Source organism: Lepidochelys kempii, chromosome 1 (assembly GCF_965140265.1).
Source record: "Lepidochelys kempii isolate rLepKem1 chromosome 1, rLepKem1.hap2, whole genome shotgun sequence".
Taxonomy (NCBI): domain Eukaryota; kingdom Metazoa; phylum Chordata; order Testudines; family Cheloniidae; genus Lepidochelys; species Lepidochelys kempii.
This window is the reverse complement of record NC_133256.1, coordinates 186,751,914-186,764,920: the sequence shown is the minus strand read 5'-3', so window position 1 is coordinate 186,764,920 and position 13,007 is coordinate 186,751,914. Positions and strand designations below refer to the sequence as shown.

The following is a 13,007-nucleotide window of genomic DNA, read 5'->3' as shown; positions in this document are numbered from 1 at the left end:
GCTGCTGGAACTATGAAATGTTACCAGCAAATGCAGCAAAACCCATTGACATGGTGCTAATCATAAGGCATTTAAATGGAGATGTGGGAGACCAGATGGCAAATTAGAATATAATAGGAATACTTGAGCAGGGTATGAGTAGATGCGTTTCCCTAACATAGCACTCTCTATGAGAAGTTCAAAATTCAGCACATTTCCTAAAAACAAAAACAGTAGGCTAAAGATCAGTTCACTGGGAGACACTGAACCTAAGAGAAGCAGAATGTCTTCTAGAGCGCTCTTGAATGCAGGGGGAGGGTGTCCATTCCATCATTCCTTAGGCTGGTGCCGAGCACGCCGCATTCTCTGTATCCAGGGTCTGCTGGCTGAGTGCAGAAGGAACAGCATCATGGCTGCACGTCCTTTCCATCTTCCATGGTGTGACTAGCATTGCTAATGGGGCTGGGAGGAAGTAGTCCTTTCACACAGAGGGGCGTAGGGGCTGTTTTCTGACTGGAACCTGCCTGGGCATGTAAGAAAAAGAGGAATGCACTGTGCACACTCCCCAGCATTTTCACCCTGTCTTATCTGGCCTGCAGTCTCTTGAGCCACCACTACGTGTGCCTCTAGGTCTGAATCTCAATTGATCTAAGACCTCTTTACATTCCTCCAGCAGTGTACACACACTTTAAGGTACTTTACACTGACAGCATTTTGTGAAGGAGCCTGAAGATGCTTGAGAATTCAGGACTTAAACTGTGTGGGGATAGAATATGGATGATATTGCAAGCAGTGTCACTAGGAGGGAAGATAGACAGGGACTTTATAACACCTAGGACAGTGCAGAGAATTCAACATTAAAAAGAGTCACAATCAAGTCACCTGAAGAGACTACATAGCAGTGAGAAGATGGATCAAATTGGTGAGAGGTGGTAAAGAAATATACAGACACATCTGTGATCAGTGTGATGCTTGACTGAAAGCAACAAGTAGGAGACACCATCGACTATTTAATTCAGTGAGAGCTTTTAAAAGGTTTGAAGCCAAGAGTGTGTAACATCAAATTAAACAGAAATAAAACTTTATCAGAGGCTGTGGAAAAAATAAATCTGTGCTAGTAGCAAAGTAGAATAATTAATTTCACTCTCGAAATCATACCTATTGCTGGAATGTAACCATCCGTTTACAATCATTTAGTTGGTGGTGATGCTGTAGAGAATAAATGTGAAATTTCCCAAGGTGACTCATTTTATCTTTTTTTTTTTTACTGGAATTTTCCTTTTCAGTAGTATGTTTAGACAGTACTTCTCTGATTACTACATTCATTCCTGTCATAAACAAAATCTCTTGAGCTGAACATTGTCTTAAATAGCAGCTGCTTTATCTTCGCTATTATAATCTGCAAACAGTTATAAACATATCTCTGTGTCAAACTAAATACCCCATTTTGTTTTGTGAACACTGTTTTGACAGTAATCTGCACTGTATCTTCAATTTTGCCTTTTAACCTCCATATGGGATTCCAGGAGGTCTTAGCAGAGGATTAACATTGGAGAACACTCAAGAGGTGTTAACTTGGAGGGTCTTCCACTAAAATGGAAGCATACTAGGTCAATGAGCTGGGGAACTCATCTGAAAGAGGGGACTGAAGGGTTGGGTGGGAGAGTAGAACCAGAACATGAGGCTATGCAGGAGGAGAATGCAGAGAGGAAGAATCCTGGAATCCCTGAAGGTCATTAAGACTCAAAGGACTCTTAGGAGAGGTGAAGAAACTGAGGCAGGGATATGTGCACGTTTTTTTTCCCCATAGATCTGTATATCTCTTATGTTTGTCCATGAGTAGAATGTGATTGGTTTAGAAAGTCCTCTTGCAAAGTCTCTGTGTTAGTTGCTTTAACAGTTGTTAAACCACAGAGGGGGAAATAGTAATCTAGAGGGCCCACAGTAGAACTCTGGGCATACGTAAGAGCTATTGTGCGGGAGGCCTTGTGTTTCAAGGATTAAGCAGTTGGATTGTGGAACCTCATGTCTTGGACAGCGAGTCTAGACAGAGAATCTCCACCCCGATAGCATGCCTGGATTCTCATAGACAGTGTTGAGACTCTGCGCAGACTCAGCAAGCCCAAGAGGATGTGGGATCCAAGGGTTGGTTCCAAACACTGCAGACTGGTGAGCATCCAGCCGGGGGAGCTCAGCCAGGATTATAACAGGTACTGCTTTAACCACTGCATTCATTCCTGTGGAAAACAAAATCTCAAGCTAAAATCTCTTTCTTCAAGAGTAGATGCTTTGCCTTTGCTATTATAATTTGCTAAAAGTTATGAACTTACTGCAGGAATGTTTATCATGGAAGTTTTTAATGAAATCTAAGACTAATGAATACAGAGCATGAGATACCATAGAGTCTTTTTTTCTTCAGGAGTGATCCGTTTGAATCCAGCAGAGTGACCATTAGGGCCATCTGAGGCTTTTATAACATTGCTTATTCACTAAACCATAGTTGCCTCTACTGGTTCTTCCATCATTCTCTACCTTTTCTAATTGATTACTTGGCTTCATTTCCCATGTGTTAGAGCAGCTAGAAAATGGAAATCCCTTCCCATGAAAAATTTCATGTTTAAAAAAAAATGTTGTCCAAACCAGGACAGAAAGTCAAAACTGCAATATCTTTTGTGGGAAGGGATTTCAGGAAAAATTCTACTTCGGTTCTCCTGAAATGGAATGTTTTGGCTTCCTCCAGCAGAAAGTGAAATAGACAAGAGTTTTTCAGCCTGGCTTCTGGAGAACTGGGGTGCTTAGCCTCACATCTCCCCTGCAGCTCCAGGAGCAGGAAACACAGATATCAGGGGTGCTCAACCTCTCCAGCCTCTGAGCTGGCACGGAGGCAGATAGGGTGACCAGATGTCCCTATATTATAGGGACAGTCCTGATATTTGGGGCATTTTCTTCTATCGGCGCCTATTACCTCCCACCCCCATCCCGATTTTTCACACTTGCTGTCTGGTCACCCTAGAGGCAGAGAGCCTGAGTGCCCCAGTGCTCTTCCTCTCTAGCTGCTGGAGTTGAGGGGAGGCTGCACATCTGGGCTCTCTGACTCTTCATCCCCAGAAGTGGGGGGCAGACAAGGAGGGTGAAAGCCAGGGAGGCAAGGAGTCAGGATGCTCAGCCTCAGCAGCCCTCCTGGAAAGCTTTAGTCTGTTTCACTTTCTGCCTGAAATTGACCAATGCCTTCCAGGCAGGCTACCATGGAGTCATCATTTTAATTGTCCCAGCAAGCTTTTCAGCAAAACTGAAACTTTCACATGGAAAATTTCAGTTTTGTGAAAGGGGCATTTTTCATTGGAAAACTTTCTGATGAAAAATTCCCAACCCTATAGCTCACGCTAATACCTACGGTAGGCTTTCAGTAAAGTCCTACTGGAATGGGGAGACTGGAAGCACCAATACTCAAAATTCAGTTGTTTGTTAGATATCACATGAGGCATGACCATTGGCTTGCATGTACTTGACACGGAATCACTGGACCAAATCATGTTTATAGCAGGGACTGGCCAAACACATGATTGGTACCAGAGCCCCAAACATTTTGTGCCTCCAGATACATTGATGCAAATCTCACAGAGCAGATAGAAAATGGGCCTGCATATATCTGCATAGGGGTCTTTGAGTTTTGTACTTCTGAAGGGAAATTTCTAAAATTTTCAGAGGAAATCATTTTTTAAAATCCCAGTTGTGCAGATTTCTCGTGTGTGTGCATGAGTGTGTGTGTGTGTTTGGGGGTGGTGTCACTTTAACTGTTGGTTTACAATGGGTATTGCCAGAAATGAGGCAAACATTCACATTACTGCTCCTGAGCAAACATTCATATCCTTAAATGAATGCAACAGATGACCTTGTGGCCAGTGTGGTAATGCAGATGTCACACCTAACACTTGAAAGTGACTCAAGATTGTAATTGTCAAGTTCTCTGAGAAATGACATGGGTAGAGAGGTGGGCAAACTGAGAAGCTGAGAGGAACAACTGCCTTAATTCTTGAGGCCGTCTGAATTGCTCTCCGTGAAGCTGGTCTGGAATTTTTGATGAGATGTCTTCCCCTTGAAAAAAAGTTGATTTGTGAAAACCAAAAACTGTTCATAGAAAAAAAAGTAGTTTTGATAAATTTCTTGACTTAAGAGAATATTGCGGGGGAAAAGGTGTCAAAATTGTTTAAACATCCCGTTTTGACATTTTCTAAATGAGAAATTTTGGTTTCTCAGTTTGACAAGACTTTTTGTTTAGGAATTAGTTTACTAATTATAGTGAAAAAAATAAAATAAATAACTAGAAAAAGGTTGGAAGTGAAATTAAGTGTTTAGAAATTATTGAAATATTTTGACTGACCCAAGCTGAAAATTTTTTGGGTTTGTTGACTTGTGAAAATTTTCAAGATTTCAACTTTTCATCCTTATTCTGGATGAGAAGAGTTTTCCAAATTGTGAATATTTTCCCATGCTAGGAAAAGAGTTTCCTGCCCTGCTCTAATGCTCAGTGCAGGACCAGAGCGATAGAAGAGAAGGTGGACACTTTTGACTCCCCAGATCTGTGGGACTTCTGGAGGTCAGTTCAGCCCTTTGACACAATAGAGCAGACTCAAGACCCCTCTAAGTTACCCTCATTTATAATAACCCCTAGGGGCTATTAAGTTGGCCAGGTACTGCTGGAGCACTTCAACCTCTGACCATGCCCTCTCTCCCCCGGCACAATCTCCACCATGCCCCATGTGCTGCATAAATTTAGGTGGGTTTAAGGTTCACTGCAAATAATTTACAAAGTTCCATTAGCTAAATATTATAGAAAGTGAAAGATTTTAATTTTAATTTTCCAAGTAACTTTATAAGATTAAAAATTTAATTAAAAAAGTCAAAATAACGATAAATTTACATCAATATGGAGGGTTGGGGCTGAACAGGGAAAGGTGGTTTTTTTGTTTGTTTGTTTTCCTTTTAAGGCACTATGCTCTGGTGAATAAACACAGTTTCCATTTGAATCAGTCAATAAGCTCAATACTCTGGTGTAATTCAACTCTTTTGAAGTCAACGGAGTTACATGGGGGATGAATTTAGCTTAATATGCTTACACTACAAGACATAATATATCTAGTATGTCTAAAACACAAAAACAACAAAAAACCCGACTACAATATTTTTTGCAGGAAAACAACCCTTCTGGGGTGCTCTCAAGTTAATAATTGCAGTGGTGCACAGTGGCAACTATTTTTAATATAGTCTGACCAATCAGTTAAACTCTTTAAAGTACACAAGCTATGTGGAATGCACAGTGAAACAATTCTCTCTTTGCTTTTCAAGTGAAAACTTTATCTTCTCTTTTTGTTAATGGAAAAGATTTTGGTTTTGATTTAGTATTTGTATGACATTGTTTAGGGCAGCAGGCAATTGTTATGACAATGGAGTGATTTAGTTTGCTATGTCTTTAGTAAACTAATGTATCAGCAAATGAGAGCTCCAACTGAAAAATATTTTTTTTAAAAAAGCGAGGAACACAAATAAAACACAAACAGAAAAACACATATGGAGATCCCAGTGTACTGTATGCATTGATAACATCAACCCTGAGACCGCTTACTGAACTGAGTTATCTAGTGGAATCACAAGGAACAGAAAAGCAGCCATTTCTTTGTTTGACACTGGGTCCCTTCTAAAAAAAGGACAGGAGTACTTGTGGCACCTTAGAGACTAACAAATCTATTTGAGTATAAGCTTTTGTGGGCTACAGCCCATTTCATAAGATGCATAGAATGGAACATAGAGTAAAAAGATATATATATATATATACATACAGAGAACATGAAAAGGTGGAGGTAGCTATACCAACTGTAACAGGCTAATTAAGATGAGCTATTATCAGCAGGAGAAAAAAAAATTTGTAGTGATAATCAAGATGGCCCATTTAGACAGTTGACAAGAAGGTGTGAGGATACTTAACATGGGGAAATAGATTCAATATCTGTAATAACCCAGCCACTCCCAGTCTGTATTTAAACTCAAGTTAATGATATCTAGTTTGCATATTAATTCAAGCTCAACAGTTTCTCCTTGGAGTCAACAGCTTTTCTGTTGCAAAACTGCCACCTTTAAATCTGTTACGAAGTGGCCAGAGAGGTTGAAGTGTTCTCCTACCGGTTGTTGAATGTTATGTTTCCTGATGTCAGATTTGTGTCCATTTATTCTTTTGCGTAGAGACTGTCCGGTTTGGCCAATGTACATGGCAGAGAGGCATTGCTGGCACATGGTGGCATATATCACATTGGTAGATGTGCAAGTGAACGAGCCCCTGATGGCATGGCTAATGTGATTAGGCCCTATGATGGTGTCACTGGAATAAATATGTGGACAGAGTTGGCATCGGGCTTTGTTGCAAGGATAGGTTCCTGAGTTAGTGTTTTTTGTTGTGTGGTGTATGGTAGCTGGAGAGTATTTGCTTCAGGTTGGGGGGCTGTCTGTAAGCGGGGACTGGTCTGTCTCCCAAGATCTGTGAGAGTGAGGGATCATTTTTCAGGATAGGTTGTAGATCTTTGATGATGCACTGGAGGGGTTTTAGTTGAGGGCTGAAGGTGACAGCTAGTGGCATTCTGTTATTTTCTTTGTTGGGCCTGTCCTGTAGTAGATGACTTCTGGGTACTCTTCTGGCTCTGTCAATCTGTTTTTTCACTTCAGCAGGTGGATATTGTAGTTTTAAGAATGCTTGATAGAGATCTTGTAGGTGTTTGTCTCTGTCTGAGGGATTGGAGCAAATGTGGTTGTATACTAGAGCTTGGCTGTAGACAATGGATCATGTGGTGTGTCCTGGATGGAAGCTGAAGGCATGTAGGTAAGTATAGCGCTCAGTAGGTTTCTGGTATAGCGTGGTGTTTATGTGACCATCTCTTATTAGCACAGTAGTGTCCAGGAAATGGACCACTTGTGTGGATTGGTCTAGGCTGAGGTTGATGGTGGGATAGAAATTGTTCAAATCATGGTGGAATTCCTCAAGGGCTTCTTTTCCATGGGTCCAGACCATGAAGATATCACCAAAGTAACGCAAGTAGAGTAGGGGCATTAGAACAACGTTTCCTTAGCTCTTGTCCCCTAAGTCAGCCATAAAAATGTTGGCATACTGTGGGGCCATGCAGGTACCCATAGCAGTGCCGCTGACTTGAAGATATATATTGTCCCCAAATGTGAAATAGTTGTGGGTGAGGACAAAGTCACAAAGGTCAGCCACCAAGTTTGCCATGACATTATTGGGGATACTGTTCCTGATAGCTTGTAGTCCATCTTTGTGTGGAATGTTGCTGTAGAGGGCTTCTACATCCATAGTGGCCAGGATGGTGTTTTTTGGAAGATCACCGATGGATTGTAGTTTCCTCAGGAAGTTAGTGGTGTCTCGAAGATAGCTGGGAGTGCTGGTAGCATAGGGCCTGAAGAGAGAGTCCACATAGCCAGACAATTCTGCTGTCAGGGTGCCAATGTCTGAGATGATGGGGTATCCAGGATTTCCAGGTTTATGGATCTTGGATGGGAATAGAATACCCCTGGTCGGGATTCTAGGCATGTGTCTGCACAGATCTGTTCCTGTGCTTTTTCAGGGAGTTTCTTGAGCAGATGGTGTAATTTCTTCTGGTAATCCTCAGTGGGATCAGAGGATAATGGCCTGTAGAATGTGGAGTTAGGGTTCCCTCCCAACTCTGAACTCTAGGGTACAGATGTGGTGATCCACATGAAAGACCCGCTAAGCTTATTTCTACCAGTTTAGGTTAAAACTTTCCCAAGGCACAAATTCTTTGCCCTTGGAAGGTAGGCTTCCACCACCAAGTGATTTAACAAAGAATCAGGGAAAGGACCACTTGGAGTTCCTATTCCCCCAAAATATCCCCCAAGCCCTTAAACCTTCTTTCCTGGGGAGGCTTGAGAATAATATCCTAAACAATTGGTTACAAAGTGATCACAGACCCAAACCCCTGGGTCTTAGGACAATAGAGAAATTAGTCAGGTTCTTAAAAGAAGGATTTTATTTTAAAAAAAAGTAAAAATCACCTCTGTAAAATCAGGGTGGAAAATAACTTTACAGGGTAACAAAAGATTCAAAAACACAACAGAACTTCCTCTAGGCTTAGTCCCTTCTGTAATACATAGAAATATAATTTCTGCTGTAAATGTTACTATATACGTTTTTCTGTTATGTCTGATGACAGAATGTTTGGAATCCAAACAGGATACAACTCTAGCTTTGGTGTTCTGGAATTTACCAGAAGTCAGGGAGGTCCCAGACAGTCACAGAATCCATGACCTCCATGACAGAATCGTATCCTTACTGATTAGTGAATGATTAATCATGCAACCCTGACATTGTCACAGCATAGTGTCTAATGATGTATAATATCTGTTTATTTTATTTATTATATTGTGTCCAGCACTCAAAGGCTTTGACACAGGATGTCCCTCAAAATATATATTTTATCATTTTAATTCTAAACCTTTTATCATTTTTGTTGCTCTCCTCTGGACTTTCTCCAGTTTCTCCACATCTTTCCTAAAGTGTGGTGCCCGGAAATGGACACAGTACTCCAGCTGAGGCCTCAGCAGTGCCAAGTAGAGTGAGACTATTACCTCTCATCTCTAACATATGACACTCCTGTTAATACACCCCAGAACTACATCAGCCTTTTTTGCAACTGCATCACATCGTTGACTCATGTTTAATTTGTGATCCACTGGAACCCCCAGATCCTTTTCAGCAATACTACCACCTTGTCAGTTATTCCCTATTTTGTAGTTTCCATTTGATTTTTCTTTCCTAAGTGTAGTACTTTGCACTTATCTTTACTGAATTTCATTTTGTTGATTTCAGACCAATTCTCTAATTTGTCAAGGTCATTTTGAATTTTAATCCTGTCCTTGAAAGTGCTTGCAACCTCTCCCAACTAAGTGAAATATCCAAATTTTATAACCATACACCCCACTCTATCATCCAAGTTATTAAAGAAAATATTGATTATACTGGACTCAAGACTGACCTCATTAGATACACATTCCCAGTTTGGCAGCAAACTGTTAATAACTACCCTTTGAGTATTATCTTTCAACCAGTTGTGAACCTACCTTATAGTAATTTCATCTAGACCACATTTCCCTAGTGTGCTTATGAATTGAGAATGTCATGTGGGGCAGTATCAAAAGCCTTACTACAATCAAGATATATCACTTCTACTGGTTCTCCCCTACCCACTTGGCCTATAACCCTGTCAAAGAAGGAAATTTGGTTGGTTTGGCATGATTTGTTCTTGACAAATCCCTGTTGGCTATTATCCTCTAGCTGCTTACAAATTGATTGTTTAATCATTTGTTCCAGTATCTTTCCAGGTATCAAAGTTAGGCTGACCAGTCTATAATTCCCTGGTTCCTCTTTTGTTCCCCTTTTTAAAGAAAGGTACTATGTTTGCCCTTCTCCAGTCCTCTGGGACCTCACCCATCCTCCATGAGTTCTCAAACATAGTTGCTAATGGGTCCAAGATTGCTTCAGCTAATTCCTTAAGTACCCTAGGACAGTGGTTCTCAAACTAGGGCCGCCGCTTGTTCAGGGAAAGCCCCTGGCAGGCCAGGCTGATTTATTTACCTGCCACGTCTGCAGGTTCGGCCAATCACTGCTCCCACTGACCGTGGTTCGCCGCTCCAGGCCAATTCCAGAACAACTGCCCTAGGATTAGTTTCATCAGGCCTTGCCAACTTGAATACATCTAACTTATCTAAATATTCTTGAACCTGTTCTTTTCCTATTTTGGCTTGCATTCCTTCCTTTGTGTTGTTAATATTAATTGTGTTGAGTATCCTGGTCAGGTCACTATTAACCTTTTTAGTGAAGACTGAAGCAAACTAGGTATTAAACACCTCAGCCTTCTAGATGTCATCAGATATTAGCTCTCCTTCCCCACTAAGTAGAAGATCTATGTTTCCTTTGTCTTTCTCTTGTTCTTCATGTATTTATAGAATCTATTCTTATTGCCATTTATGTCCCCTGCTAGGTGTAACTCATTTTGTGCCTTAACCTTTCTGACTTTGTCCCTACATTCATAGAGTCCTAAATTCTAAGGCCAGACAGAACTATTATGATCATCAAATATGACCTCTACAAAATGTGAATTGTCTTTTAACAAAATTATTTGCTCTTGTTTGTTTAAGGTGAATTTGGAGAGGTATGCAGTGGACGTCTGAAGACACCAGGAAAAAGGGAGATTCCTGTTGCCATTAAAACTTTGAAAGGTGGCTATGTGGACAGGCAGAGAAGAGATTTCCTGAGAGAGGCTAGTATCATGGGACAATTTGACCACCCAAATATTATTCGCCTCGAAGGAGTTGTTACAAAAAGTAAGTTATTAATCTATTTTATTTCTTCCCTGTTGGTATCAAAATTAAGGGCACCTTTCATGTTAAAAATAAATGGGATTGCCTTTTACAATAATGACCCAAACCACAGGTTTATGGAAGTTACTATAAACTTCCGTAAGTATTTTGGGCAGTATTTTAGAATAGTGTAGGATGTGTTTTTAATAAGGGATGCTACATCTCTGTAAAAATCCTCCTCATTCAAATAATACCTTCAGAGGTAAATATGAAATAGGATTGCAGTGTTATCTACTGGAAAATTGAATACAAGAGAGGAATCTAGAATCCCAAGTATTGTGAACATGAAGGCAAATTACCTTGCAGAGATAGGAAAGTGGTAGCTATATTCTTCTTTTCCCACAGCCACCCACTTTCTATCATTCTATAATGTTACACTGACATTAATATCTTAATGAACTCATTTCCTATCTACAAGAAAGTAAAAGTTTAAACCCTTTGTTAAAAAATTGCTGTACACTTGCAAAGCCTTCAGGAAAACGTTATGAAGAAAAACAGATACACTTCATTCCCTCTTTTTAATTTAGAATAACCTATGGAACTTCTTCATCTTTATTCCTAGTCTAGCTCACAAGAAAAAAAAAACAAAAATAAAAAACAAAAAAACCTTACTGCTCCAGCAAAACCCTGATCATCTTAATCCATATTTCTAGTTAGGTTAAGAAACTGTCTAAAGAACTAAAATGCAGTGACTATTTAAGTCTGAGATGAAAGTCCTATTAACATGCATGAAATTTATTTATAGCAAACTTTTTGTAACAACGAATTCCAAGCCTCAGGAGGCATGATATTCTCATAATGAAATCCTTGCTATAACCAACTCATGATGTTTGCTGATTTGCAATGCTTCCTTCTGTTTATTTCTCTCTTAAAGTGGATTTAGACTTTATGAAAGGTAATGACTGACAGTATAAAGGAATGAAGTCCTTTTGTCTGCACAGCAGATTCAACACAGGCCGCACAAACTTTTTTGTTATCACCCCTTCCAACATTAGACTTGGGAGACACTATGTACTAGAAGTAAGATGGCAGGTTAAGACACTGAACTGGAACTGCCACAGACTCCCTGTGTGACCTTGGGCAAGTCAACCTCTCTGGGCCTGGGCTCCAGATCTATACAATGTAGATAATAATGCTTTCATGTTTATGAGGTGCTCAGATACTACAGTAATGAGGACCATATGCTGTAAACTTCCATCTTCATGATTGTTCAATCATTGATCACTCTGCTGAAAATAGCAAGGTTGCCAATTCATGCCAGGTAAGATACCACTGAGGGGGAAAACCATGGTTGTATGAGACGTGGAAATCTGTAGGATCTTAATTGAAAGCAGCTGCTTGTTTCATGTACACTGGTGGACAGTCATCTAATAGCAATAATCACTTTCAATCTTTACCGACCTGGGCTGTTTATGAACTAGTGTCATAGAAATGACTTGACTCCATATCCCATTACTCATTAGCTGATTCAACAATGTAATTTGATATGTCTTATTTCTGAAAGAAGCTAGGGATTGTGATTCACAGTAGTTGTTTCCATTCAGTTACATGTTGCATACCTAATAGAATAGAATATACTTAGTGTTTAATCTTTGCCACACTTCTAAATTATCTTATTTATAATGTGTTGTCATCCATTCTAATGAGAAGTGGGCATGAGTTAAAAACAATGAAATCAGTGCAAGTGTTCGTTCCTAGCATGGACAGGCAAATCTGGGTCTTAAATCACCTTAAATCAATAAGATAATTCCTTGTGCTTTCCATGAAGAACTGCAGATACCTGACTATTGCTTTTAAAATATTTGCCTAAAGGTGATATAGGGAGTGTGTGTTCCTGTGGCTTATAGTTATAGTTACACAAAAATGTATTGCTGTCAGATAATAATAAAAATCTAGCATTTGGATCTTTAAAAAAACAAATATGTAGGATGCAACAGAATTAATTCTAGCACTGTTTTATTGGTGGGGTTGGGACTATAGTGTCAACAAATTTCACTTTAAATGCTAGACTGTGCAATTTGCACACAGCATGAAGTAAGGAGCTATGCAGAGCTGACTTACTCTGAAAGAAGTGCCAGTAGGGGTTCCAGGTTTCCTGGTAAACAGAGGGAGCATGCACCCTGCTGCAGTCCTTCTGCTTCCCGGCATGTTGTGGTGGGGTAGCCATAGCTCCATCTTCTCCCCTCACTGCCTCCTTTGGGACACCGTATGCCCGCAGGTGGGTAGTGTGCATGTAGTCGCTGCACTTTCTTGAGGGCGCAGAGTCTGCAATTCTGCCAAACCAAGCCAAGAAGGAAGGGAGGTTTCTTACTCCCACTGTGAACCCCTGGAAAGGTCAGGCAGAATTTGTTCCTAGATGACTTGTTTGTTGATAAAATGATTACAAGGTGCTTTGTCTTCGGAGGTAGACTGATAACAGCAGACACTGTTTATCTGATATATATATCTCCATTGCACTAAGCTGTAGAAATACATCTGATAGAATAAGTTTGATTAATAGAGTTGTACCACTATGCTTAGCACAGGGGTAGGCAACCTATGGCATGCGTGCCAAAGGCGGCACACGAGCTGAGTTTCAGTGGCACTCACAC

The 13,007-nt window shown here is 40.3% G+C and overlaps 1 protein-coding gene across 7 annotated transcripts in view; it reads left to right on the top strand.

Moving 5' to 3' along the window:
• Positions 1-13,007, top strand: part of EPHA6 (EPH receptor A6) — an 872,967-nt gene that overhangs the window by 689,174 nt on the left and 170,786 nt on the right. For all 7 annotated transcript variants that reach the window (XM_073305263.1, XM_073305254.1, XM_073305245.1 and 4 more), the window contains one exon: positions 10,195-10,380. In XM_073305263.1, the coding sequence (XP_073161364.1) occupies positions 10,195-10,380 (186 nt within the window). The remainder of the gene's footprint in view (positions 1-10,194; positions 10,381-13,007) is intronic.